This window comes from Drosophila yakuba, chromosome 3L, assembly GCF_016746365.2.
Source record: "Drosophila yakuba strain Tai18E2 chromosome 3L, Prin_Dyak_Tai18E2_2.1, whole genome shotgun sequence".
In the NCBI taxonomy this organism is placed as follows: Eukaryota; Metazoa; Arthropoda; class Insecta; order Diptera; family Drosophilidae; genus Drosophila; species Drosophila yakuba.
Window position 1 is genome coordinate 10,621,804 of NC_052529.2, and position 27,177 is coordinate 10,648,980.

General features: G+C 37.1%; 1 protein-coding gene across 33 annotated transcripts in view; it reads left to right on the forward strand.

The window, feature by feature from the left end:
* LOC6533598 (RNA binding protein fox-1 homolog 1) overlaps positions 1–26,509 on the forward strand; it is a 116,823-nt gene extending 90,314 nt beyond the window's left edge. For 4 of the 33 annotated variants that reach the window (XM_039374449.1, XM_015194687.3, XM_015194683.2 and 1 more), the window contains exons 4-16: positions 2,069–2,272; positions 5,154–5,888; positions 6,409–6,462; positions 7,299–7,391; positions 8,451–8,505; positions 12,469–12,489; positions 17,013–17,742; positions 19,947–20,007; positions 20,152–20,205; positions 20,991–21,062; positions 21,682–21,842; positions 22,721–22,784; positions 22,921–26,509. In XM_039374449.1, coding sequence (XP_039230383.1) covers positions 2,069–2,272; positions 5,154–5,888; positions 6,409–6,462; positions 7,299–7,391; positions 8,451–8,505; positions 12,469–12,489; positions 17,013–17,742; positions 19,947–20,007; positions 20,152–20,205; positions 20,991–21,062; positions 21,682–21,842; positions 22,721–22,784; positions 22,921–22,965 — 2,349 coding nt within the window. In that variant the 3' untranslated portion in view covers positions 22,966–26,509. The other 29 variants (XM_039374453.1, XM_039374461.1, XM_039374462.1 and 26 more) reach the window with 26 other exon arrangements.
* The last annotated feature ends 668 nt before the right edge of the window (positions 26,510–27,177 follow it).

The following is a 27,177-nucleotide window of genomic DNA, read 5'->3' on the forward strand; positions in this document are numbered from 1 at the left end:
GAAAACTTATATATGTTTAAATATATTTCTTAAAAGTACTTTCTTAACTTTATTCTATTCTATCTAATAATATGCTTACTTTTGTTTACATTTTTTATTTTGTATATATTTTAGAAGTCAAATCAAAAGTAAGCGTAAATAAGCAAAATTTGTCTATATATTTATATATTATTAAAAGATTTAAAACAATCTGTGACTATTTTTCTCACAGTGTAAGCTAGGGCATACAAATAAAAGCCTTGCCTGTTATCGCTATTGCACCTGCTCTTGTTTTGTTGGTATTTTTTTTTTGTTGGTGTGAGCGCTTTGCTTTTACATTTTTAATTGCAGCGAGCTGCACAGAGAAAAATGCCATCAGCAAGCAACACTCACGCACTTTGGCATTCACAAACACACAAAAACACACACACACACTCACTGACACATGCACACACCTTGCTCACCTGTATTTGTTTGTGTTGGGCGTTTTTGTAGCATACTTTTAGTGGCTGGTCGCTCTCGTTTCTTATTTGACCCTGGAGCTGAATTTCAGTGTGCTGTGTAGTTTATTGTTTCTTAGCTTCTAATTAAAAATTGACTATAGCACACACCTTGGCATAAAAATGCAAAAGTTGGCCAGAGTATCTCTAAAATCATGTGCATTCCATAAAAGCACAATCTCATCTATTTAACCAACTTTAAAAAGGGCAATACAGAATGGCTTGTGGCAATTGTGGAGGTCGAGATAGAAAATGCAAAATCAGCTGAATAAATACAAACCCTTGTTTGGTTCATTGACCAACAGATATTTACTTATGAGAATGAATTCGTGCATTGGAATAATTTAATTGATAAAAGAGCAATACATTATTTTTCATATGTAGGCCAATATTAAACACAAGAAATTTGCATTAAGTTAGAAGAACGGTTGTGCCTTGCAGGTGTAATAAATACTCAAATATTTAATTAGGCGAAATAAATGTGTTTTGTGCTTTTGTTCTTTTGCAACCTTTGACTGGCTTCATGTTCAACGTGGCTCACAATTAATTAAATTATGCGCTCCCCAACAAGAACAATACGCATACGCCATGTTAAACAATATTAAACCTCACACTTTAAATAGCTCTATTGTTTTTGTTGTTGTTTGATCGTCCTGCGGCAATATGCAACGAAAATGACAAATTATTTTGTACTTGAACATGGGTTGGAAAATTTAATATGCTTATTTTAATACGACAGAAGACGATGGTCAGTAAAACCAAATCGTAAGCATTAAATCCAGTGGTTAAGTCTCTTGAATGTGCAATAACTTTGGTCAACACCTTTCTATTTATTTCCTCTCGTCCAAACATTCAATTACTCGGAAAATTCCATTCAATCAAATGTTTATCAATATTAATTGGCTAAGCAACAGCAACAACTAAAAAGGCTGTCAGAAGTGAAAATCTAGATAAAATCTAAATGAAAAGACCGCAAAATTAAGATGAAATCTTGGGAAAAGGATATGAATTGAAGAACATACAAGTGTGCTGTCGTTTATTGCGATTAGCAATTTGCATTTCATTGGCTAGAAAATTCAAAACCTGTGTTTTGTTTATATTTTGGTTTTAACGAATTAATTAGTTTCCTAGAATGGTTATGTTAAATACCTCAAAGAAATTCTTAAATGATAAATGTATATTCCTAAAATGTTTAGAAATACATATGTATACATCATTTGGTAATGGATAATCATAAGCAAGCATATAATTTATTTATCAAACTGCATTTTGTCACAACTCATGATACTTTAAATTATATAAATCTCTATATGGTAATTGTTCAAATTATATATTCAAGGCATGTTCCAAGCAATTAAGCAGCTGTAAAATGGTTGAAAGTAAAAAATTAAGCTACCCATTTAAGCAAATTGTTGGTGTTGGTCGCCTGCCTGTCTGCCTGTCTGGTTTTTTTTAGCCCATTTCTACACTCTGTCTCTTAATCCAAGTCCTCCACACACAAATGCAATCGCACAGATAAACAGTGAGGCTGCAACTGCAAACTGCAACTAAAACGCAAATCCTTGTTGTTATCTGAAAATTTATCACAGACAAATCTGTCAACACAAACACAGACACCACAGTACGAGTACGAGTACGAGTACAATGGAACCAGCCTCGCAGAACCAAGAGTCCCAGGTCCCATTCCGCATCCACTGACAAATGGACATGCCGTGGAGCAAGTGCAGCAGCAGCCACCAGAACACCAGCAGCATCTGCAAACATCGCTGCCCCCACAAAATGTGCTCAGCATAGTGAGTCAGCAACCAACCAAACAAAAAACACCACAAAAAGAAAAAAATTATAATAAAATAAACAGACGAGGAAAGAATACAAAAAATGAGAAAACAAACCATACAAAATAGAGCAGAGCCGGGTGGACAATTGAAATTTACGTGCCACTTTCTTGGTCTTACCACGTTTTTTTTTTTTCGTTCTCCCATTTTATTCTCCTATTTGTTTACCAAAGCTCATCTTCATTAGGCGACCAACCGACGACTGCAAGCTGCTTTTTGCCTCAACTTGAACTCTTTTGTAACAGCAATTTTTTCTATACGCATCGTCATCATCAGGGAAACATTGTTTGTTTTGCCTGGCAAAAGCAGATGCTGGCCAAGTTTCTTATAATTAATTGAGTCGGTGGAATTAAATTCCAACTGTGGCCACTACAGCTCAACCAAAATGCGATTACAGGAACTTGCGTGCTCTTTATTATATCTCCATCAAATATGATGACTGGACACTGTCTTGGTGCGCTTCGACTTTACGTGGGCTGTCATCCAAAAGGATTTAGCATACTTTCATTTAAAACCAGATTTTAGTAATACTTTCAATCAGATGAAATGGGTTTTTAATTTTCCTATCAATAAACCAATCAAATCTCACCATCTTGTCGTGTCAGCTTAAATTAAGATATGGAAAATAAATAGCACCAATCTAAATCTAAGGCCACACAATGCATTCAAAGTTCAGGAATAATGCCCAAGTCAAATATTCAAATCAAAACAATTTGGAGCAAATTTCTTGCCCTTTTTTTTTAGTCGGGCAAAAAGTTTTCAAATTTATGCAGAAATTCTTTTAATGCCGAATCAAGCCGAGCCGCAGACCTTTTTTTAGCCATGTCGCGTGCCACAGAAAAAGCATTTCGATAAACTAAAAAGCGTTAAATGTCATTTACGTGTAACCCGATACCCGAAACAATAAACCCTCCACCACCTCCGCCAGTTGGCCATTTATGGGGCCAAAGTTTTTCACGCCATTTCACTTTGGGCCCCAAACGTTCGGTAAACATGCAAACCGAGTACAAAAAAAAAACAAAGTGAAAAGATGCAAAGCGTGGAAAAAATGTATTTTGTCACAGGGTGGAGAAGAATTTGTTTAGATTTATGTGTCAACAATGCGCAGCAAATTAAGTTAAGCGTTATTTCTATTGCCTACATTATGGGGCGAGCACAAAATCTGTTTGTATTTCTTTTTTAGTTCCCCCTGTCTACTGTTCATTCTGGTTTTTATTGCATTGTCAGCGAATTTGGTCGCCTGCGTAAATTGAGAATATTTCATATTATTCCGGATCGAGGAATATGCCGTAGGAGAAGGTGGGGGCATTTGGAGCAACAATAGCATACCATGCCATGCAGTGCCGTCGATGCATCGCGATGGCAAGTACATTTTCAGTTTTAATAATGCAGAAATACAAAATGCAAACATTTTCGCGGGCTCGTTGGGGGATTTCTGCTGCGCTGCGGTGGATTGGGTATATTGCAACAGTTTGCGCGACAGTTTTATTGCATAAGTCAACACAAGTTTGTGCTACAAAATATGTACGTACATATGGATGTGTGTGTGGGTGGCACTTCCATCTCATGTTTTCTGCGCTCTCTGTCCGTATGTATGCGTGTCCCCATTATCTCTGTGTGTGTGTGTTTGTGTGTGCATATATGACTTTTTTTTATTGGGTCAAACCATCACACACATGTGTATCCAGTTGCGTATGCCTGGTTTTTCCGCACCTCTCGCAGGATTTTCATTTCACCCGGGATGTAAACCACTTGGAAATTGTATTTTCATTTCAATTGTTTATTTATTGCGGCACTTGCTCGCATTCGATTTGCCAGGCAGCACTGAAAATTTAACTTGCAAAAAAATACATGCAAAACAACTGCAAACAACAACGGCAAATAGCTGGAGTGCTTTTGAAAGTTTCACAACAAACGCTTTCCCACCAAATTATATTGGAAAATTTAATTTTCACATTTGGCGGTTTTTCGCGAATGCAAATTTAAAGGTGGCAAGAACAACACATTAGCATTGTCAAATAGAAATAGTTATCAAAAAGCTTTATTTAGGGAGCATTGGGAAATTTGATAAACAAATTCCAATGAATAAAGCTCAGATATTTTAAATTAAATTACTAATTGGTTAGTATCGGTAACTTGGAGTAAAAAAATGTTATTCTTTTAGCTTTCTCACCATTTTTAGCCAAGTTATATCGAAAATACTAATCGTAAATATTGAAATTTTCACGAAAATCGATTTTCTGTTTTTTTGCGAATATTATTATCAGTATTTTGATCACAGCATTCGAAATATTGGTCCAAATATGGAATGTCATACCTCGTTGAGCTCGTAATTAAATTCCCAACAAAACTGTGTTTTCAAAAAAAAATTAATTTTTTTTTTACATTTTTTGTAATTTTTGATGATGATTTTTGAATATTGGCCGAAAATCGTTTTTCTGGTTTTTGCGACTATAAATATCAGTATTTTGATCAGAACATTCGAAATATTGGTCCAAATATGGAATGTTATACCTCGTTGAGCTCGTAATTAAATTCTCAATCGAACTGTGTTCAAAAATGGAGATTCTCTTTTGTTCGAATTTTTTTCAAATTTTGATGATGTTACCCCTTACAAAAAATGCGAAAATTTGGTCAAAAATTATTTTAACAAAGTCGGTCAAAAAGTGATTTGGTTGGTTAGTATGGGTAATTAGGAGTAAAAAAATGTTATTCTTTTAGCTTTCTGACCATTTTTAGCCAAGTTATACCGAAAATACTAATAGTAAATATTGAAATTTTGCCAAATATCGATTTTCGCCATTACTAATTTACCTTTATTTCATGTTATTCTTTGCAGTCCACAGTATTGATCGCCAATGAGGCAGCAGAATCACAACAGAGCTCCGCCATGCCCAATTCCGGAGGCGGTGGCAATACTGGCGGCGGCGGAGGAGGCGGCGGCACGCCCAGTTCTCCGCTCAGCAACTCCCCGTCCAGCGCAACAGCCTCGCAGGCGGGCGGCTGCGGACTGACCCTCAATGGCAGCGCCACCGAGGGCAGCATGTCCGGTGATACATCGCCGGTGGCCAGTGGTGAACCGCTTCTGCAGACGCCGCCCGCCCTCCAACAACAGCAGCAACAGCAACAACAACAGCAGCAGCAGCAACAGCAACCGCTTCTGTGCAGCAGTCCCACAATGCAGTCGATGCAGCAATCGGCGGGCACCTCAGTGACGGGCAGCTCGATAGCTTCCGGCACATTGGCGGCCACCAGCAGCAGTGGCGTTGGCCTCTTGCCCACCACCGGTTTGGATAGCATTGCCAATGGTGGTGCACCAGCCGGTTGTGCCGTGGTGCCAGCCAGCACATCGCAGGTGATCGCCCACCTGAATGCAGCAGCCGCGGCGGCCAGCGGCATCATGTCGCCCACGGCCAATGTGGCCACTAGTCTCAGCAGCGCCCTAGTCCCGGCCCAATCGGTCGCCGCCGTTGCAGCGGCCGCCTCCCTCGATGCCAAAAGCCAGCCGAAGCGGCTGCACGTCTCCAACATACCGTTCCGCTTCCGGGATCCCGATCTGAGAGCCATGTTTGGGGTGAGTACGGACATGGATTGAATCAATTTTATTAATAGCTATCACAAAAATAGGATACATTATGTAGAGTCAGTACTTCAGAATGAATAACAGCCATATTTTATGTACAAAAATAGGATACATTATGGAGATTCAGTACTTGAAATTGAATAACAGCCATATTTTGTATACAAAAATAGAATTTATTATGGAAAATCAGTACTTCAGATTGAATAACAGCCATATTTTATATAGGATTTATTATGTAAAATCAGTTCTTAAGATTAAATAACAGCTATATTTTATGTACCTTTATTTATAAAATAATTCAATTATACTAAAGCAGATATAAACTGTCATTGTTACGAGTATCGTGAACAGAAAGTCTCTTTAAATCCAAAATGATAACCTCCTTCTATTGCGCTTTTAAATTATAAATTATATACAGCAAGCATATCTGCGTTAGAGCTGCGCTCACAAACTTGACTATCCCTTTGAAAGCTTTCAAAAAATTAATATTTATTATTTTTCTATTCCCCAGCAATTTGGCACCATTCTGGACGTGGAAATCATCTTCAACGAGCGCGGCAGCAAGGTAAGTTGCCTCAAACTTTCTATACTTTCTAGAATAAAGCACGCCGTCGCTATCTCTTTCTCTCTCTCTGCAACTGTATCGCCTGCCTGCTCGCTCTCTGTGTGCCTCTCTGTCGCGCTGGTGTGGCCATCTCACTCTGCCGCCAATTGTGCGGGACATTTTGCATCTAATTGTCGCGCAATTCATTTGAATTATGCACTTGACGAATTCCCAGATGAGGAGATGAGTAGATGTCTTTGTCCGTCTCCAGGGCAACCTTGTCGAGTTTGTCTTTTTAGCAGGTGGAGCCAGGTAGAAAATAATTGCATAGTTGCCATGGCACCAGGAATTGTGCATAATTCAGGAACGAAGCCCCAACACCTTGAGATGCTCAAGGAGTTTTTTGGCGTAAGAACGACTGGAGAGCGAGCTGCAGGCGAAGGAGGTGGCAGAATGAGTGGTAGTGTGCAAAACAGGGCACGTGCATGTCGTCGCAGTCGCCAATCCCCAAAAAAATATATATAAAATACACCCAGTCCCAGTCCCAGTACCGAAAACCCAATCCAAGAATCGACCCACTTAAAAACCCAGGAGTACAAAGATGTGCCAATGGCCCCTGTCTGAAAAGCATGTCCTTGGCCGCCTTGTTGATGTATTTGTAGCTTTAGCTTTATCTACTTAAAATACATACATAATAAACATAATATATATATAAATATACGACATCAACAAAACCCAAAGAGGAGAGCAGAGTTTGTTGTACCAAATCGTTTATTATTTTTTTTTTAGTTTTTTGAAAATCGTAATCTATATACTCTATATGTTTCTTTAATTGCATGTTTGATTGCGAATGGCAGGGATTCGGTTTTGTAACATTCGCTAACAGCAACGATGCAGAACGAGCACGCGAACGTCTACACGGCACCGTGGTTGAGGGACGCAAAATCGAGGTGGGTGCATGCCATATCATATATACAACTTACCAACCAACACACACATAGACACACACACACACACATACACTAATATATATTATGTAGAATGTATATCGCAGGAGTGGCGGAAAGAAATTGCTTTTCAACTTTTAATCCTTGCGTGCCAGAGTGATATGGCTTTAAAAAAATACCTCCATCCAACTACTTATTTTTGTTTTATCTGTTTTCATTTAATCGAAGGAATAGCGCACAGTGATTGATTCTTATTTGCCTTTCATTAAAAATTAATTACGCCTTTCTCATTTTCGCCTTCCCCTCTGATTAATGCTCCCTGGGTGAGCCGCAAATAATTGGCATTAAAAATATGCTGAAAATGCGCAAAGTACGAAATGACGAAAAAAACGAAAAAGTACGTCTGTCTGTCCGTCGGTTGGTTAAACAAATTAACTGAGCCGCATAAAAGGCTGAAATGCAATGTTATTTTCCCAGCAAATGGCAACGGAAATCGCGCGAGTCTAATTAAGTCCCAGTGTCCACAAATGGATGCCATGCTACATGTACATACATATGCCATACATGTATGCATGTGTGTGTGTATGTGGCACAAGCGGAAACGGAAATGAATGTCCGTCCGCTCGCTGAAAGCCTTCAAAAATTAATTTTCTCAATTTTTTCAATCGCAACAAATGGAATTTAAAAAAGAATTCACTATTTATGTGAGTTCTTTTTTACATAACTGTGCTCTTTGTTACATTTTATCCGTTTACAAATTCCCACGGTTTTTATTTTGGTTTTATAAAATAAAAGCCTTTCCAGCACACACTCACACTTCCACAAAACACACTTTGAACACTATATGCAAAGATTTTCGTAATTGTTAACTAACACATAATTTATTTCTACATTCTCTATACATGCGAAATTTATAAAAAAAAATTATATATATACTCTGCTCACATGTGTGTATATGATATAATAAAAATCTTAAAAACTCATCACCAAACCAACAACTACAACTACAACCACCACGCTCGCTGATCTATCAAAAATTAAATAAAATAACCAATTGTGAAGGTGAATAACGCCACTGCACGTGTACAAACCAAAAAAGTGACAGCAGTACCCAACGGTAAGTGACCCTAACACTCAACACACTCAAACTACACCCACACACATGTAATCGCACACAGACACACATACCAACCCCACACCAATATATTCACATACAGACATACCTATGTGGTAGCTAAGTTTAAGCCACATAATGAAACAAGTTCAAATGTTCGGCTAAGAAATGCAATTACGATGAAATGCAACAGCAGCAAAAGCTACGAAAATAGCAATAAAAGTCTGCTCAATTTAAGTGTGCATTGTTTTTGCTGCTATTGTTAAGTTTCCTAACATTACTCAAGTTTTCGTTTCTTTTTTGTTTTATTTTTTTTTTATTTTGGATGTTTTGTTTTTCGTTGTTATATTGTTTGTTTTGGGAACTTTTCACATCAAGTTCTTTGGTGGCCAAAAACTGAAACTAAGTGAAACTGAGAAATTGAGTTGCCAGCGAATGTGTGTTTCCTAATGAAAATGTTACAATTTTTGTTTCTTTTACGTTGGCAGCACACGCTACAGAAATGTTTCCCCGGCTTAAAGTAATCCACAAAAAATGCCACTAATTTGTGAGGGGAAAAAGCATATTGAATACTTGTATAACGCCATGCCTTTTGTCAAGTTTTGTAATTTAATTTCATGAGGTTTTGCGGCTGCCTTACCGAAACGCACATTCAAGATACACCAAAATAATATTTAATACACATCAGAATTAATGCGTACTTGTGGTTTCGACTAAGTTATGTTTTATGCGTCTGCTTTGACAATGATGATTATTAATGATGATGATTATGATGATAACGATAATGATTGACAAGCGTTATTTATATGATTTTCATTTTGTTTTCTCTCAAACACCCCACACAGTTGTACTGACCAAAGATGGTGCCATACCGGCCCCAGCTCTAGGTGAGCCAAATCCAAATCCAACCCCAAAAATATTCCCCCCTCAAAAAAACAAAAAAACAAAAACCAAAATGAAATAATGAACGTATTTCGTAATATTTTAGTTTTTGTATCCTGTATCTTGTGTGCCTGCTATGACACGAATGCTCGCTGCTTGCAGCTTCCGATCCCCTCCGTCCATCTATATAATCGTTTGATTTGATTGAGAGGTCCTCTGAAATGCCTTGGCATGTTGCACGTTAACTGTTGCTAACTGTGTATTGTACTCGCCCACCCCCCCTCATTGGCTGAATGAAATCAAAATTTGAACTTGCCCCAAAACGATATACTCCACAAAATAGTTAAGTTGAACTTGTAATACGTCCTAGCATGCTGAAAAGAGCTTAATAAATAATTTTAGGAGCGACCAAAACTTATTAATAATAAATATCAATGCAATGTGTTTATGAAACTTTTTAGAGAACTCCTGCTGTGAACAAATACTTCCCTTTATTTCAAAAAGAGTATCTATTCAGGAAACTCTGTTTATTTCTTTACTCATAAAACTCTTATTTCCATAAATTCTATCCATTTATTCTTACTCTTATCCTTAAAAATTCGGATTGCTTAGCTCTGTATCTTTTTTAATGCCCCTTTCCGACTTGTTATCCCTCTAAATTCGAAAATCAAAAATATCTATCTTGAAGTTCACTCAGCTAGAAGTTCTTAGTTATTTCTTGTGCCATTTGCAGTTAAGCGCAGTTCAAATAGAAGTTGTAAGTCCGCCCTTTTTTTTCCCCCATTTTTTGCACAAATAGCTATAAAAAGAGAGATGAGAGTAGCAAGAAAATAAGTTGAAACCGAGAAAAGTTTTCCATGCAATGTATAATAAATAATACTGCTGATTAAATCGTCTTCTCTCTGTTTGCCATTAAAAAGTATTCACAGCGCAAAATCTATACTTTGGGTACGCTCAATACGATAAGCCGCTTACAAACCGAGCAAACCAGACCAAACTCAACCGAAACCCAAGGCATCAGATTGAAAAGGATGCGTTGGGTAGCGGAGGAGGAAGGAGTTCTCTCTGGCAAAGCGGCTCAGGACGATAGCAGCTTTTCTCCAGCTCCATCTCCGTCTCCAGCTGACGCTCCTGTTCCCCGGTGGTCGGTTATCCTGCTGCCGATGCAAAATGCTTTTGTATTGCCAACAAAAACTTAGACTCGGACACAAAAAGGCCAATATGGCTGGCGCAGAGTATCAGGACAGAGGAGCAGGACAGCTCCCATTTGGCCCTGTTGTCCTTGGCCATGTGCACGTGCACCTAATGCGCTTCATTTGCGTTGCACTAAATGCTGCTGGAGACGCAGAACTTTACCGGCTGTCGCAGGACAGCGCTCTTTATAAAGTACTACACTACAAATAATAGTGACCATTATACCTATATTTAGCCAACATTAAAACTGATGATGTAAACATCTTCAGCAACACGTTGATGGAGCAAGTGCTCTTTATTTCGTTCAGTGCAGGCAGAAGAAAGAATTGAAGGGACAGCAGAGCTCCATTTACTCTAGGTCCTGGCAGTCACTTTATCACGTTTCGAACTGGCTTCTTTTGCATGGCAAATCGCCTGCTGCATTATTACCCAACTGGAGGACGCCTCACGCCGTTGTCCTGCTCGTTAGGCGGCGGCAGTCAGGGATTCAGCAGAGCCAGTCAGTCACTCAGTCAGTCAGGCAGTCAGCCATTCAGTCAGTCAGCCATTCAGTCAGTCAGCCAATCAGTCAGTCAGTCAGCCAGTAAGTGAAGCGGCAGTCGGGATAATTGCGAATAAACCACAATGTTGCAAACATGTGGTGCAGCCTCACCCTGCTGGCAAAACAAACTGTACAACCTACAGACACTCACTCGCACACGCCCATAAATTGAGCAAAAAAGTTAAGTTTTCTGGTTATCCTGGGGGCGGAGTGGTGGCACCCCAATGGGGGGCAAGAACGTTTTATCCAAGCCCTGTGTTTTGTTATGTCTTATATGCAAATGTGCACCCCACTCGCTTACTTTGTGCATTTGCAAGAAAATTTACTCCGTATAGGTTGATTTTCCCGCACAATTTTCCCCCCTCTGACTTCTGCCTCATCATCTTGCCATTTTAACTTACTTGGTGTGTGTGCTTCTTTTTTTATTTTTTTTGTGCTTTAGTTTCTTCCTTGCGTTGATCCTTTGACATGTTAAACTTAATGCGCCCTGTCTTCTTTACCAAGGCTCCTCTTTTTTTTTATATTTTGTACATGCCCTTCATGCTGGTGTCTTTCTGTCTGTCTGTCTGACATGTCTCTTACTGCATTTTTCGATGGTTTTTCTGGGTATTTATTTTACCATTTTCCAAGGCAATTGCAGACTCCTGTGCATTTCCATGGCACAAAGAGCAGAGCTCATTGTGTAAGCATTCGATCGCTGGAAGGAAGCAATCATGGCTTGCTTATTTGTCATTTTGTTAAGCATTCCCGTAGTATTTGCCATGAATGCAAGGTTTAAATCTACAGAGAAAGAAAAGCGTTTGATTGTCAATTGTAATCCACTTGTTTCGTTCTATTTATTCTCAATTTTTCCAACTAAACTAAACTGTCCTCTGTACTAAAGCTCTAACCATTTAAAGTTTGGTACGCTAAATTATGAAATATCATCTGCATAAACCCTTTTTCTCTATGTGGAAATTTTAAATTTACATACGTATGCAAATACCCCTTTTGCCCAATGAGAGAAAACACAAGGATGCTGCATGCAACAGCAAACAATGAAAACACAATGCCACAAATCAATTAGAATTCTACAGTATTTAACCAATTACCATAAGCACTAAAAACGAAAATCAATATAGTATCTGTTATGGAGCTGCCTGTTTTTTATGTGCTTAAGACATGTATCCAACAATATTTATTATAGGCTACCCAAAAAAAAAGATAGTAAAATGCTAGAAAAAACGTATTTAAATGCGAGACTAATGAAAATATTTTCTTTTGCCTTTTCCATGCGAACAATCAAATGTATATGTATCCATATATATATATATGCAAAAATATATAAATCTCCTGCTGGACACACACAGTTTGCGTACAATGGCCAGAAGGTAAGCGTTTTGTCCACATTTTTCACTTTAGTGTTTTACTGCTACTATTACGTATTTATTGCCTGCCGTACTTTCGTTGTAAATTCTCAAATAATAATACACACAATTAAACATCATGCCCAACACTGTGAAGCAATAAGTTATCATAAATGTACAATAATCGACCAGTTTTCGTTTCTGTAAACATACTCGTACATATTATAACTACATGTATTATTAAGAGTTTTATCAACGAATTTTTTAGCTCGTAAGCCGAAAGACCAAAAGCAATGAACAAATATTTAGGCAGGGCAGCAACGTTGATATTGTTATGGCTATTGATGATATATAAGCCCATGTGTAGGTCATCGTCGGGAGGATTTAAATGTCCAGAGTTCACCAAAATGAAACCATTTTTGCGATTGCATTTGTTCGTTATTCTTAGTTTTATTTGGTTGCAATCTGCAAATATGTTTGGACAAAGTATATATATTTTTACGAGCATTTTCTTTCGTTTAATAGATACATGTAACACTACTTATTCGTTTTTTTTTTTTGGTAGGTCCCGACGAAAATTTCGTTAATCTATATAAACTATGCATACAAACTATATATGAATATAATGCTGCAACTTATTTGATAACCGTTTTGTAACAGTTAAACTCTTTTTTTTCTTTGGCTTATAATTTCTTATGTTTTGTCTGCATATAACCAAAGTTCAAACAAAGTGGAAAATACCAAGCAAGCTAAAATTACCAAATTACGAAATGAAATTGAATTTTTTTTTAATCATAAAAAGCCACATTAACACCCGCTCGAAAATCCCGTTTTTAAAGCTGGCCCGTCCGCCAATTTCTTTCTAGTCCTGATTTTGAATTAATAATCGATAATGACGAGTAATGCTGATGACAATGACTGAGATCATTATACTGATGGTTATGAATTTAGCATATTGCGGCTGTGTTGTCTTATGCATACTACCTACTATATATATATACTTTATATATCAATTTATATGCCAACTACTTTATCTACATATCCTTTTCTTAACCAGTTTCGTTGTATGTGCGTTCCATTATGATTCTGATTATGATTATGAATTTGTATTTGAATTTGAATTTGACTTTGATTATTGTGTACTTCTCTGTTGTCCTGATTTACATTATCGTTATTACACGTTTTACGTTTGGTCTGGTATTCCTTTGGTCTGAACATGTCTGAAATGCTCCTTAGCGTATACTATTTATACTCGTACTCGTACTCGTACTCGTAACTGTAACTGGTAACTCTCGTCGCGCGCCAAGAATCAACCAAAAGTCTAACTTAGCACTAGAACTAAGCCGAAATGCAAAACAACTGCAACTACAAATACAACAACAGCAACCTCATCATGCATCCCTCGAATATGTATATACTCTATATTTAAATCCAACATAAAAAAAAGAGAAAAAAAAAACCGAAACCCCACGCACACTCCTAACACTTGCATTCTAAGTTCATTTTAATGGTGACCACAGAGTTCGAAAAAAAAAAAGAAAAAAACTATAAACCCAACTTATTTGAAACCTATATGACAAATCCAAGGTTACCGCCTGCCGGTCGCCGCCTGGCCGTTCCTGGGCGCCCCCGTTGGCGCCGGAGCCCCCACCCTCACCCACCTTCAGCTGCCCGTCTCCATGCAGATGGCGCAAGCGCCGTCAGCGGTCGCGGGCGGTACAGCGGCAACATCGCCGGCAACGGCAGCAGCGGCCGCCGCACATGCTGCGGCTGCAGCGGCGGCCACGCCCATAATGCTCGCGCCACGCCCACCGCACACCGCTGTCCAAGCAGCAGCGCCCACAGCAGCAACGCCACGGCGGAGGTACGACGACCAAAAGTGTTCCAAAAAGGATCCTGTTCTCAGGGTCCTTGGTGAAAACGCGCGCCTAAAAGCAGAATTCAAAAAGGACATCAAGAAAATTGTTTGCTACGTTTATAGGCTGAAAGAATATAACCCTTATGCTTGTTCAAAAATATTAGCAATCTAATACCAGCAGTAAAATCATAAAATAAATATAAAAGATTTTTATTTCCTCTTAAATTTAATTGATTTGAAACCATTGTCATTGAGTTTAAAGAACATTATTTACATTGCCTATTGAGAAAACTCCAGTTATTTATTATTATACGAAGAAGTCAAAGGAACTTTCTTGTAATTGCATTTAAATTTTCAAAATTCGAACCAATAAGAGTAAGGCTTATAAGCGTAGCAATCGATTAACCGATAAAAGTATTAAAAAAAAAAACAACACTGCAACAACAACTAGAACCAGAACCAAGATCACCAACTCTTTAGCTATGAGAATCTTTGTACCATAATACAGTATAAATGTTTGTTGTCTTGTTACTTTGGTTTACGCATTTGGGTATGACTACTTGACTATCGATATATTCCATAAATATTGCATAATTTTTTGCCGTCCTTGAGATTGCATTGTTCCAACGTCTAGGCACACATACTTACACCAACCCACACTCGATCGAAGCAGTATATATATTTGAAACAAATCAAACTAGTGGCAACCACCTGAAACTGTAACCGTAACTAGCTGTTAAGAATGGCAAGGTCTTAGCTTTAACCATAGTCTAAATTGTATATCGTAACTATCGAATATATCGTAATGTTTATCGGTAGCGAACATTTTGCCGCAGCAAGCATTTTCCGTAAGGCCTTTCTCTTAGAGCATCACTATCTAGTAACCATACTCTCGTACTCTATTATTTCTCTATCTATCTTTCTATCTGTCCAACTATTCCCCAATTTTTTCTGCTCCTGTTTGTTATTGGTTTTTATACCCTTGAAGTTTGCACGATTTTCGATTTTTTTTGTTTTGTGTTTCTCTTTTTGACTTGGCGTTGAAAATTTGAAGAGAACACAAATTCAATTTGCCAATTAAACGCAGAAATTGAATGGAATTTTGAAAAATTTCTTTATGCATGCCACCTAGACCGCTTCTAAAAAAAAAAAAAAATCTATTTAATTCCCTTGATTATTTCGTTGCCAGAGCGTATAGTTTGTATAGCCACGAAAAAGTAGCAAAACATTTCAGAAAAACGTTTCAGCTCAAATTCAATGAACATTTTGCTATGCTATTCTTTGCCCGCACTCACACACGGTTTAAGTTTTTGGCCAATAATTTGCATACAAATATGGCAAATCGAATTTTTAATTGCATGTTGGTCAAACAAATTTTCAATTTGTGGCGCAATGTTGCCAAACGCAGTGCGAACACACCGACTCAAAGTCCCAAATTAATTTCATAAATTTCAATTATGATTTGTGCACTGATTTTCACAGAAAATGTCACATTGCTACGCATACCAGCGGCGGATCATAATAAGCCGGTGTTCTGGTTATCGGTCGGCTTTTCTGGCGAAATTGTTAATTATGAGGCTTCCACCTGTGCATATGTGGCAACTATTATAAATTGAGTGATAAAACCGCATCGAATTAAAAAAAAGGACAACATTTAAACTGTGGCTTCTGTGGCCCGTTTGCAAATTAGATGCGTTTTAATTGCATTAAAGTAAAACTAGGGTTGACCAAATAACTCCTTCTATCGTTTCTATATAATTTTAATTTTTTAACTTATGATTTAACCCCTCGGCATGCATTTCCACTCCTATCCACCAACCTCTATATAGAAATTCCAACCTCCAAATCCCCAATCTGCATTTCAATCGGCCTACTTGTTACATCATTCCACTTAGCACTTGGTAAATGTTCTTGCTAGTTTTAAATGTATTTGAAAGGTGCAAGGGTTAAACAACAATTAAATGTATTTTATTTACTTAAATGCTTTTAACCCCTCACACACACACACACAGCTAAATGCAATGAGTTGTTGAAACGAAAAGGTCTTGCCGCATACGTACACATATGGATGTATGTACATATGCTATATACTCTGTACTAAAGATCGGTCCAATGTTTTTCGTATTGTTGATGATAATATCTCTATACTCGTATACATATATATTATACAATTATGCAATATAAAATGCAACTAATGCGTAGCATTTCTTGGTAATTCAGTGTTCTAATGTTTAAGTATGTTTCGATATAAATCCCATTTTACATACATATGTATGAGCTACACGTATGTCTTATGTATTGTTATATGTATATACCAATATCATCTCAGCGCTATGACTATATATATATATATACAAACAAAAAAAACAAAAATCGTTACTACATAATGCCTAGATTTGCCATTATACTATATACTATATTTACTTATATATCAAGAGAGAAAACTAACCGCATGCGTTTTGTGTTCTTTTCTTTTCCTTTTTCTACTTTTTGCACACAAAACACACACATAAATGACAAATAATTAAAAAAAAAAATATCATATAAATACAAACAATAAACACACACTGGTCAAAAATGTTGTGTCAAATGGTTGCAAAAAAAAAAAAAAAAAAAAAACAAACAAACAAACATATATAAATGCCCCAAAAATATACGAATTTCCGTATCGGTTCGGTGATTCCTGCAGCCGCCGTTGCCGCCGCAATGCGTGGAGTGGCCATCCAGCGCGGACACGTGGGCGTGGTCGGCGCCACCCCCTACCATCATCCCCATCATCCGCATCATCATCCGGCGCTGCTGGCGGCCTCAGCCGCCGCCGCCGCCCAACAACAACAGCAACGCCAACTGGCCGCCGCCGCCGTGGCCACGGCAGCAGTCGCCCAACAGCAGCAGCAGCAGCAGCAGGCTGTTGTCCAGCAGCAACAGCAGCAGGTTGCTGCCGCCGCCCAGCAGCAACATCAGCAGCAGCAACAACAACAACAGCAGGCCGTGCAGCAGCAGCAGCAACAGGCGGTCCAGCAGCAGCAGCAGCAACATCAACAGCAGCAGCAGCAGCAGGCACAACAGCAACATGCCGCCGTAGCAGCCGCCGCAGCTGCCGCTTCGCATCCGCACATGCATGCCGCCCATGCCCACGCCCACGCCCTTGGCCCACAGCTGGCGCAATTGCAAGCGGTGGCAGTGCCCACGGCCGCCAGCAATGCTGCTGCACTGCAGCAATCCCTGGCAGCTGCCATCCAGAATCCGAGCGGTAATCCAAACGCTGCTGCCGCCGCCGCCGCCTATGCCGCCCGTCTATCGGCGGCCACGGGCGCCACACAATCGCCGCAAACAGCCGCTGCTGCTGCGGCTGCTGCTTCCATGGCCGCGTCGGCCAATGCGGCCAACAATGCGGCCGCTTTGCATGGATTCGCGCCGTAAGTAGAGTCCTCCGCCGTGGACTTCACTCCGTCACACCCGCGATCCCGCCGTAGTTCGTAGTCCGTTGTAGCTGTAACGTTTTTTTGTTATTTAGTTGGTTCCGCTGCGAATGTAGTTTTAGCGCACCCCAGTTTACAATTATATACCTCGTATTCACCCAGCCATCAGTAGTAATACTACGTTTATACGCACGCCTTACAATCTCGAATGCTTTTATTTAATGGTATTCATTTCTGGTTCACTAAGTTGCCCAGCAAATTTGCTTAATTTCAATTTATAAAACTAAATTCTTAGATGTTGCTATATTCTTGTTCAGTTAAATATTGATATTTAAATGCCAAAGAAATCATGAAGAAGTAACAAATGTGTACAAATTATCTATGAATTTAAAATATTTACTTTACTCTTTATTACAGTTAAATGCAATCAGTTTTTTTTTATGTGGCAAACAATTATAAATATTTATTTCTCACCATAAATTTTGGCGTATAAGCGTAGTATTGTCCTTAAATTGTATAATTATTTCCCTAACCCTTAAGTTTCTTTCTGTGGTGTCTGAAACGTAACCGCAGAGAAACATCCTGCTCATCTGTCATGATTTGAACTAAAGCTTAAATTGTTTATAGCTTAAAGATTGTTTTTTTCTACCAACTCTCTCTCTCTCTCTTTCTGTGTTACTATATACGTCTCTATCTTGTTGGTGACAAATGTTTTTTAGCTATCTTGTGTGTGTAAAGTTTTAATATCGCATATAATGAAACCTAGACTTTGTCCTATTTTGTATACATAAATCGAGCAATAGATGAGTATTACGATTCGAACGCAAACAGAATACAAAATTTGCAAAAAGCAGCAACCGATTAACGCACGCTAACACAAAAACACCATCCACGTAAACTATCTAAAAAAAAAATACCCTATAAATATAAATACACACTCGCATTATATTTGATCATACTTTGATTGACAGAAGTGTGTTTTCTTTGGCATCGTTAATTTATCGTTACATTGGTTAAGGGACCTACTCTACTCGGTTGTATATTGTGTACCACTAGGCGTATGATGAATTTCGATTTGAATTTGAATTTGAATTTGACTTGAAAGTGTTTTAATGCGACTGCGTCGCTCTCTGCCAGCGCCTTGCGTGCATGTTCTGCCCCGACATTATATATATTTATATAGACCTTTGATTAACTTATTCTTTTGTGGCTGCTCTACATACACACACACACACACACCCCAACACACAACCCACACACAATCACCCACCCATATATCAAAGCTCACACCATAGCGTACGAATGAATGCTCCATTAAGATCTGTATACTTATCAACACACATCAAGACATGCCAAACCAAAGAACCAATTAAAATTAAACAAAAAAAATTCAAAACTAATTAGCTAGGTGCATGAGTGTCTGTTCTGTCTAAAGATTAAATGCAAATTTAAAGCAAGCAAGCAAGACAATTTTCGTAGTGTTTTTGGGAAATGGAATGACCCCAATGTATGTGGTTGGTTGGTTGGCTATCTTTGCTAGTGCTCTATATATATAAGCGACAATATCTAAACCTTTTAATTTCCCTTTGTTTCGTTTCCTCTGTCTCTGTCTCTGTATCAAACATTTCCTCCAATCAGTTCGTCATCATGTGGGGATTCAGGTCAGATCAGGTCAGTTTAGCACAGGCTCATTAGCTAGGTAGGTGGGGTGTCTACAACAATTAGGTGCCAACTTTTGGTTTTCAGTTGCCCCTTTAAGTTACAGCCATTTACCCACAACAGCATCCGGTACCAAGAAAAACAACAACAACATTTAATAATAAAACCAAAAAAAAAAACAAAAAGAACTAAAACCGGATGTGGATAAAGTGTTATTGGCCAGCGAGAAATATTTCCATCATATTTTGTTTTTTTTTTTTTTTAACAAACAAACAAACAAACTTTATCCCGTCTGGTTTTCCATTGTGCCCAAATCAATGCCCACACAAGTGCGTTAAAAAAATGAACCAAAAGAAAATTTTTGAATTTTGCTTTTAAGTGCCAGTAACGTGAAGCAGAGGTAAACCAATTAAAATGGGTATAGCGTATATATGCCATTGATTGGTTGCCTCTGGCTTGACTCACCTACCCAGACATGATCCTATCACGATCGCAATATTAATATATGATCTTCTCTTATCATCTTGTCCCCCCAAATGCAGTGTATACTATGATCCCTTCTTAGCAGCCGCTGCTTCCGCTGATCCAAATCTACGCTTCCAGGTGAGTTTCGTTCAGTGAAATGTGTGTTCAACTAGCTGTAAGTTTACTGTACGTCTTTAAGGTATTTTAAAGTGTAGTCTAGAGCTAAAGACAATCCCCTAACTTGCCACGAAAATACATGAAAATATTATATAAATCTTCCAGGCAGCCAAACCGGTCACTGAAGTTCCAGCCGCTCAGCCAGCCGCCATATTAAATGTAATAAAACTTTTTCAAACTAATATCCTAACCACAACCACCAAGAAAAATTTTAAGAACAATTCAGTTATAATTTGTATATTTTTATGGTAGCTTGTGAAAGACACCGTTTGAGTTTTGAAACATTTGACTTGGTTTTTGGAACAAACGTTATTATCTACTACTCATACGTATAAATTGGTTTTATTAAGTCGCTTCCTTTGAGTTTCCTTCTGCATTATCCACATCCACATCCTTTCCGAACTAACGACGCGTCCTAATTTCTTGCTGTGTAACACCCTTAAGTTGAGATCGAACTTGGTAACTGGTCGTAAATCACATTATTTTCTTGACTTAAGCTTGGCTAAGCTTATTCAACTCAATGTCTGAATAACTAAACACTTGTGTATAAGCTCTCTACCGTATTAAATGCATCCTTTGTTTGGTTTTTCCGTTTAAATCCAAGGATTCAATTAGTGACCACAGGTGGCTTTTATGAAGCATACGCTCTCTTTAACTACTTTAATCTACATCATTTTCAAGTACTTCTGCTAGTTTTCTTGATTTATTTCACATTTTTTTGCTTTCGCTGAATACTAATACTATAAATTATATTTATAAAAATACCAATTATTCAATGCTATATACATTTTGTAACTACTACAAATTCTTCTTTGGTTATCTTTCACGACTGTTACAACACATTCAACTCAACTCAACAACAACAACTACCACAACACTATTGAAAAAAAAAACCAAAAAAAAAATCAAAATACTGATTGAAAAACAAAAACCATAAATTACAGCGCCGCACTGTGACTACGCTAAACAGTAACCCACATACGATCAACCGCATTCCGGTTCCACAGAATGTTTTGGTAAAAATAATCATAACTAGTTCTAGTTCCATACCCATGCACCTAGATATCCAGACTTTCCGTTTGATTGTTGTCACAATTTTGCGTTCTGCTCAATGCCTTTTTGTATGCACCCCCTAAACTGTATGTCTATATGCCTTAAGTCTTAAGTTAACCCTAGCAAGTAATTCAATACGATAAGTTATATTTGCTGGTTTCGTGCCTCGCTTTTCGGTTTTATAGCCTGGCATCTTGGGTTCTACGTAGCTCGGTTACAACAAAACAAAACAAAAAAAAAAGGCTAAACCACCTGAATTAGATATTTAAGTGTACATAGAATATTTTTAATCACACTACTCCACTGTTTGCACCCGTTTTTTATATTTTTTTGGTTTTGGTTACCATATACTTCTATGTGTGTATACTTTTGGCCACCCCCGGTTTGGTTTTGGGTTCCTAATTTCTCACCACACTTGCTCTCACCGACTCCTCCGCTAGTCTTGTCGTTTGCCGTTGTCGCCCCCTCAAAAAAAAAAAATAAAAAAATAATAAACCCCCGAACTGTAACTGCGTCTGTTCCTCGAGTCGCCGCCCCCGTGTTGCCCCAGTTTAACGCCCCATTTGCTTACCATTATTCCAGGCCACTGCTCCGCTGCTAAAGACTCCGCTGTCTCAGGCCCAGCAGCAGGCGTACGCCACGGCGGCCACCACCTACACGGCGGTAGCCGCCCGGGCCGCCTATGGTGCCGCTGCCGCAGCAGCCGCCCAGCCGGCACTCGCCGGCTACGCCACCGTGGCTGGGTAAGTTATATATGTATGCCATAGATGCCACCCTAAACCCACTCTAATCCGATGCCATCAGAAAGGGGGGTTAACTAAGCGCAAAACTTGGCTGCCCCTCTTGTGGAAACATAATCCCATTACTAACTATTACATCATGATATCAGTTGGTATTGTCACAGAACTATTACTAACAACACAATTAAAGTATCAGTTGGTTTTGCAACTATTTCAGAAATCTGAAAATATTGGTAATAGCTGTCCCAAAATATGCTAATTATTTCTGGATTTTACCTTAAATTAACTAAATGTAGTATCTTTTTATTTTATATTTTTTAATTTAACTTATCAGTTTCATATTTATTTATTTACCTAAACAGAATTTAATTATTTATTGTCTTTTATTCTTTATCCAAAATTCTATAATTTTATATTTAAATTAATATTAACTATTAGTTATTTGTTTATTATTTCATTTAACTATTATATGTTTATTATCTGTATGTATTTTAAAAATTCCTTGTTTATGTATTTCGTTATATTAATATTTAATTTTACGAAATTTGTGATTATAAGCCTGTTTACTATACTTTTTTGGAACATTATTGTTTTATTTGAAATCTGACTAATTATTTGCTTTTAACTCTTCTTTTTGAAACTTTAAAAAAAAAACTGTTTATAATTGGGTAAAGTGTAGAAACCTAACACCGAAAACTGAAGAGATCCGACAGTCGATTGAACACTTTTGCAAGACCTTGTCCAAATTAAATAACTTTTACTAAATCATAACATAAATCCAACTGGAATCATCAATCAACCACTTAATAACATTAACAATTACAACTGCCGCCATTGAGTATTACTAATAAGTCAAACATACATCACAAAAATATTTATAGATATGCGCGCGAATATGCAGATCCTTATCTAGGACATGGCATTGGACCGGTTCCTGGATACGGGGTAAGTTTTTCATTAGTCATATAAGCACAAATAAAGAGTATAATTTATATCAAATATATTAAACTTCATCGAACATCATACTATAATTTACTAAATCCGTGAACTATCTTCACTTTTTCACCCAATTTTTCATTAGGCAACCATGTACCGCGGTGGATTCAATCGTTTCACGCCATATTAAGAAAAATCTACGCCAGTCAGCCAAAAAACGCACTTGAACTACTCTCGATGAAAATGCTCAATATCTGAACAAAGCAAAGCAAATAAGTAACTTAGACGTAAATACTCCTCCCTACGTGCAGTAAGTAGAAGTTACAACTAAACCGATAGATGCAGGATACTCAACACCCAACAGCAGCCACGACAACACCAACAACAGACGCTCAATGTCCTTGGAGAGTTGAAAATCAAAGCTAAGCAACAAAGAAACAAAAAGAACATAAACAAATCAATGTCGTCCAATAAAAGCAAAAAAAGCTAAACCAAAAAGGAAAATATACGCCGCTAAACGCAGTTCTATGGAGTTTATATAAGTAAACCAAACACAAAAAAAGATTAAAAAAAAAATATTAAAACATAAATTCAAATTGCAAAATAGTTTTGCAGAGAATGAAAAGAAAAATGTGCTTCATGCGTAGATTTTTACCAGAACAAAAGCTGAAACTTTGTGCGGCAGTTCAGAATTTATATATGTATACATATATATATATATTACCGACATGATATATAGTTATTATACATAGGCATTGTATTTGTATATCAAAGCAAACCAGGAAAAAGAGCAATGTTTTAGGTACTTCTCATGCTGAAACATCATCAAAAAAATTATATATACAAAAGCCCTCGGTTGTTGATTTTCAAAACTTCGTTGAACTAAGTTAGACCTTATGATTTACAAATTATTCTAAAACATTAGCATTGTAGTATGTAGTAAGGGAGAGTAACAATGCAGCAGACACATCAACAAATCAAATTGTATATTATTTGCGAACTGTTAAAGCACAAACACTAAAAATTATATACAATATATTTATTCGTATGTACTTTAGATTGATATCTATAATTTGATTACCCAAAGAATACTCATTTCTGTATTGTACTGTATTGTCAACGAATTTAATTTTAATGCATTGCTTGGTTGTTCCTAATAATTTTATATTTTGGCAGCTAAAACCACTCACACACTCAACTCACGACTCAATTCGAATTGCTCAAAAAAATCGTAGCGCATAGGTAAATGCAAAAGATCAACACGTAGACATATCCTTGGAATATACAATAATATTTACTTTAAATGCCGCCATAGCAGCAAAGCAACAAAAAAGAAAATGGAAAAATGGAAAAAAAAATATATATATATATATTAGTTTTAAAAGGTCAAGCTTCCAGTGACAAAAAGCCATTGATGAATGATGTGGAAATCGAATAATAAGCATTAAAAATTACAATTTTTAGCTCTTACTCCGTAGCACTTTCCTTGTGTGTTGTGTAAAGAAACAAAGCAAACAAACAAAAAATTGCAAAAATTGAAAAAGAAACGACGTTTCGATGTTGTTCATTTTCGGTGTAGACCGAAGCGAAACTTCCCTAAGCAAACTAAGAATTTATTTTATACACACTCGAATCTAATGCACACACGAAACAAAAATGAAACCACTTTTAACGTTGTGTACTTTTCAAATGTTAAAGATTAAAATGCTCAATGGAAAACAACCAAACAAACTTTGATTCTTAGGCAGCTACTGTCGTCAAATTTAAACTAGTTGTTTATCAACCGTACTATGCTAAAACAAAAAATACAAAAACCAAGCTACTATTGTGTGTGTGTAATCGTGCAATTCTTTAGGTGTTCTTCGAATTTCCTTAAAAAAAACCTACTACCAATTACTTGAATTGAGGGAAAAGTGATGAATGAAAATTTCACCAACTCCAAAGAGCTTCAACTTTGATGGTTTTTATTTAGCTTATCACTTAGCAACTGTCTCAGATTGTACATATTTATGATGACATGGTATTTTTATCTTATTCCTCTCAACAACGCACACACAAAACAACACACACGCACACAGGCCAGAGTCCTGGGAAATCGAAGCAATTTATGGCAATTTATGGCATACTCACACTTGAACCCTCATTAGAGTGTATTTTTTGTTTGATTCTCTCACATGATCATGCATTGATATACTACATTTACGTTGACATTTTTAAAGCCAAAGTTTATATTTTAAATGATTTTTAGTTAGGTATTAGTTTGTATGCTGACGACAGATGACACAAATGGATAAGTAATTGATGACGAACTAAAGGGAAAAACAATAAATACAAAAAACTAAATCGAACCCAACAATTGCCAAATTAAATGTAGCTTTCAAGTGAATTATAAAATAAAGACGTAATTAAATTTAATGAATTTTTCAACTAGCGCAAAAATAGTTTTGCCAAAAAGCCTAGTATACTTTTTGGCCCACCCCAAGAGCACAGGACAGGAAAAAAAAACAGAAATTTGGGTTTGATACGCAAATGACAGAAGGAGGTAAACCATCTAGTTATAAAGCAAACTTAAATATAATACGGTATGGTATATACATTTAAATTATGAACTCAACTTCCACCGCAAACTTTTAAATGAAAACTAAGAAAACACAATTTTTGTCTTAAGCAATGCGTTGAGGAAAGTCAACCTACAAGTAAATTATAAATGCAAAAAACGCAACTCAATCAAACACCGCAGCTATATGATAACATACGATATATGATGTATATGATAAAGTCTTCATTTATCCCGATCCATTTTGTGACCCCCAACAAAAACAAAAACTCTGTAATCTGTGTAGTCTAACCATAAGCCAGCGCCAGCTTTTGTTTTACTTTCACATAGGTCAGATGCCTAGGCGTCATATAAAGTATAAAATATAAAGTATATAAATATATATATTATATGGAAACTCTAATCTTTAATGATGTGCCAAATTGTAAGTTGTACCATTTGTTTTTATGAGCAAATGCAAAACACAAATTGAAATAAAATATGAATTAAAATATAAAAAACCAAAAAAACAAAAAAAAACATTGAATATAGCATTACAGTTTTCCTCTCCCGTAAAAAGGAAATATTCAAGAAGCCTATTTTGATTTTTAAACATTTAGATGATAATGAAAAACATATTTTTTAAATTTAGCACTGTGTATAGGAACGGGCAAGGCTCCAAAAAAACAAAAAATGGCCAAGCCGCGCGTTCTCAGGCGCTACCTTACAAAACAAAATTGATAATAGAACCGCAGAGACGATAAACAAGTATTATATTAGCAACAATCGCAGAACAAAAACCCAACTAACAGCAAACACACACACACACACACAAACAAAGAAGAACTAAAGGTAAATTCAGCTCAAATTTAATTTACATGACATATACATACCGGAAGCTATTGAATGAACATTTTCAATAATAAACGTACACAAATTCCGAATTTTATTGGTTTATATCAATTTTCAATTTGTAAGGTTGTGACAAATTGTAAACAAACATAGAAAACAGTAAACAAAAAAGAAGAAGAAAAACATGATACCAATCCATGGCAAATTGTAATATTGTTTGTGAATGGCAAATAAAATAGCAAGCAAGTGGAAAACATTTGAGATTCATACAAAATACATTTGAAAAGAAAGCCAGAGGGAAAGAGCGAGAAATGCAATAAAAATAACTTTAAAAAATGCAAAATAATCCAAACTATTGTGTTTTCATTTAGTGGGCCCTAAACTCTGTTGACAGACCTACATAAATTATGGATTCCTTTTTCCCCTTTTTTTCACTCAAGGGACAGATTGCAATGGAACATTTAGCAGCACACAATCCATCATGGGCGTTGCAAAAACTTGTGACGTGTTATTCAACATCAACCGGAAATCCTTTGACGTCTCACACCTTCTATGGAAAACCTCTTCAGACATTTTAGCCTGGCTTACACACACACACGCACTCGTAAAAAATGTCATCAATCATCAATTTACCTTCCGTTTGCCGTTAGAGCCCAGCAGTTTTTCTTCATTTACTTCGAAACTCGCTGGCACTCCGGTCGTAATTAAAGTTGATGGGCGGCCATTTGCATGCAAGTTTATTACAATGCAACCGCAAACATTTAACACCTCAAAGTCCAACACACACACATATACACATAGTTGTACATATATATACACCGCGACATGCAAAGGCTATTATCGTGATTAAATCAAATGGCTCCAACACTTGAGGGCAGCAGTCCGGCAGCCTGTAATTATACAAATTTGCGCATTTGATTGAAGAGCCCTAAAACCGCCTATCAACATGACATGTCTAACGTAGAACAAACTGATGTATATATATATTGGGTGCTGGAAAGAGAAATAAATTAT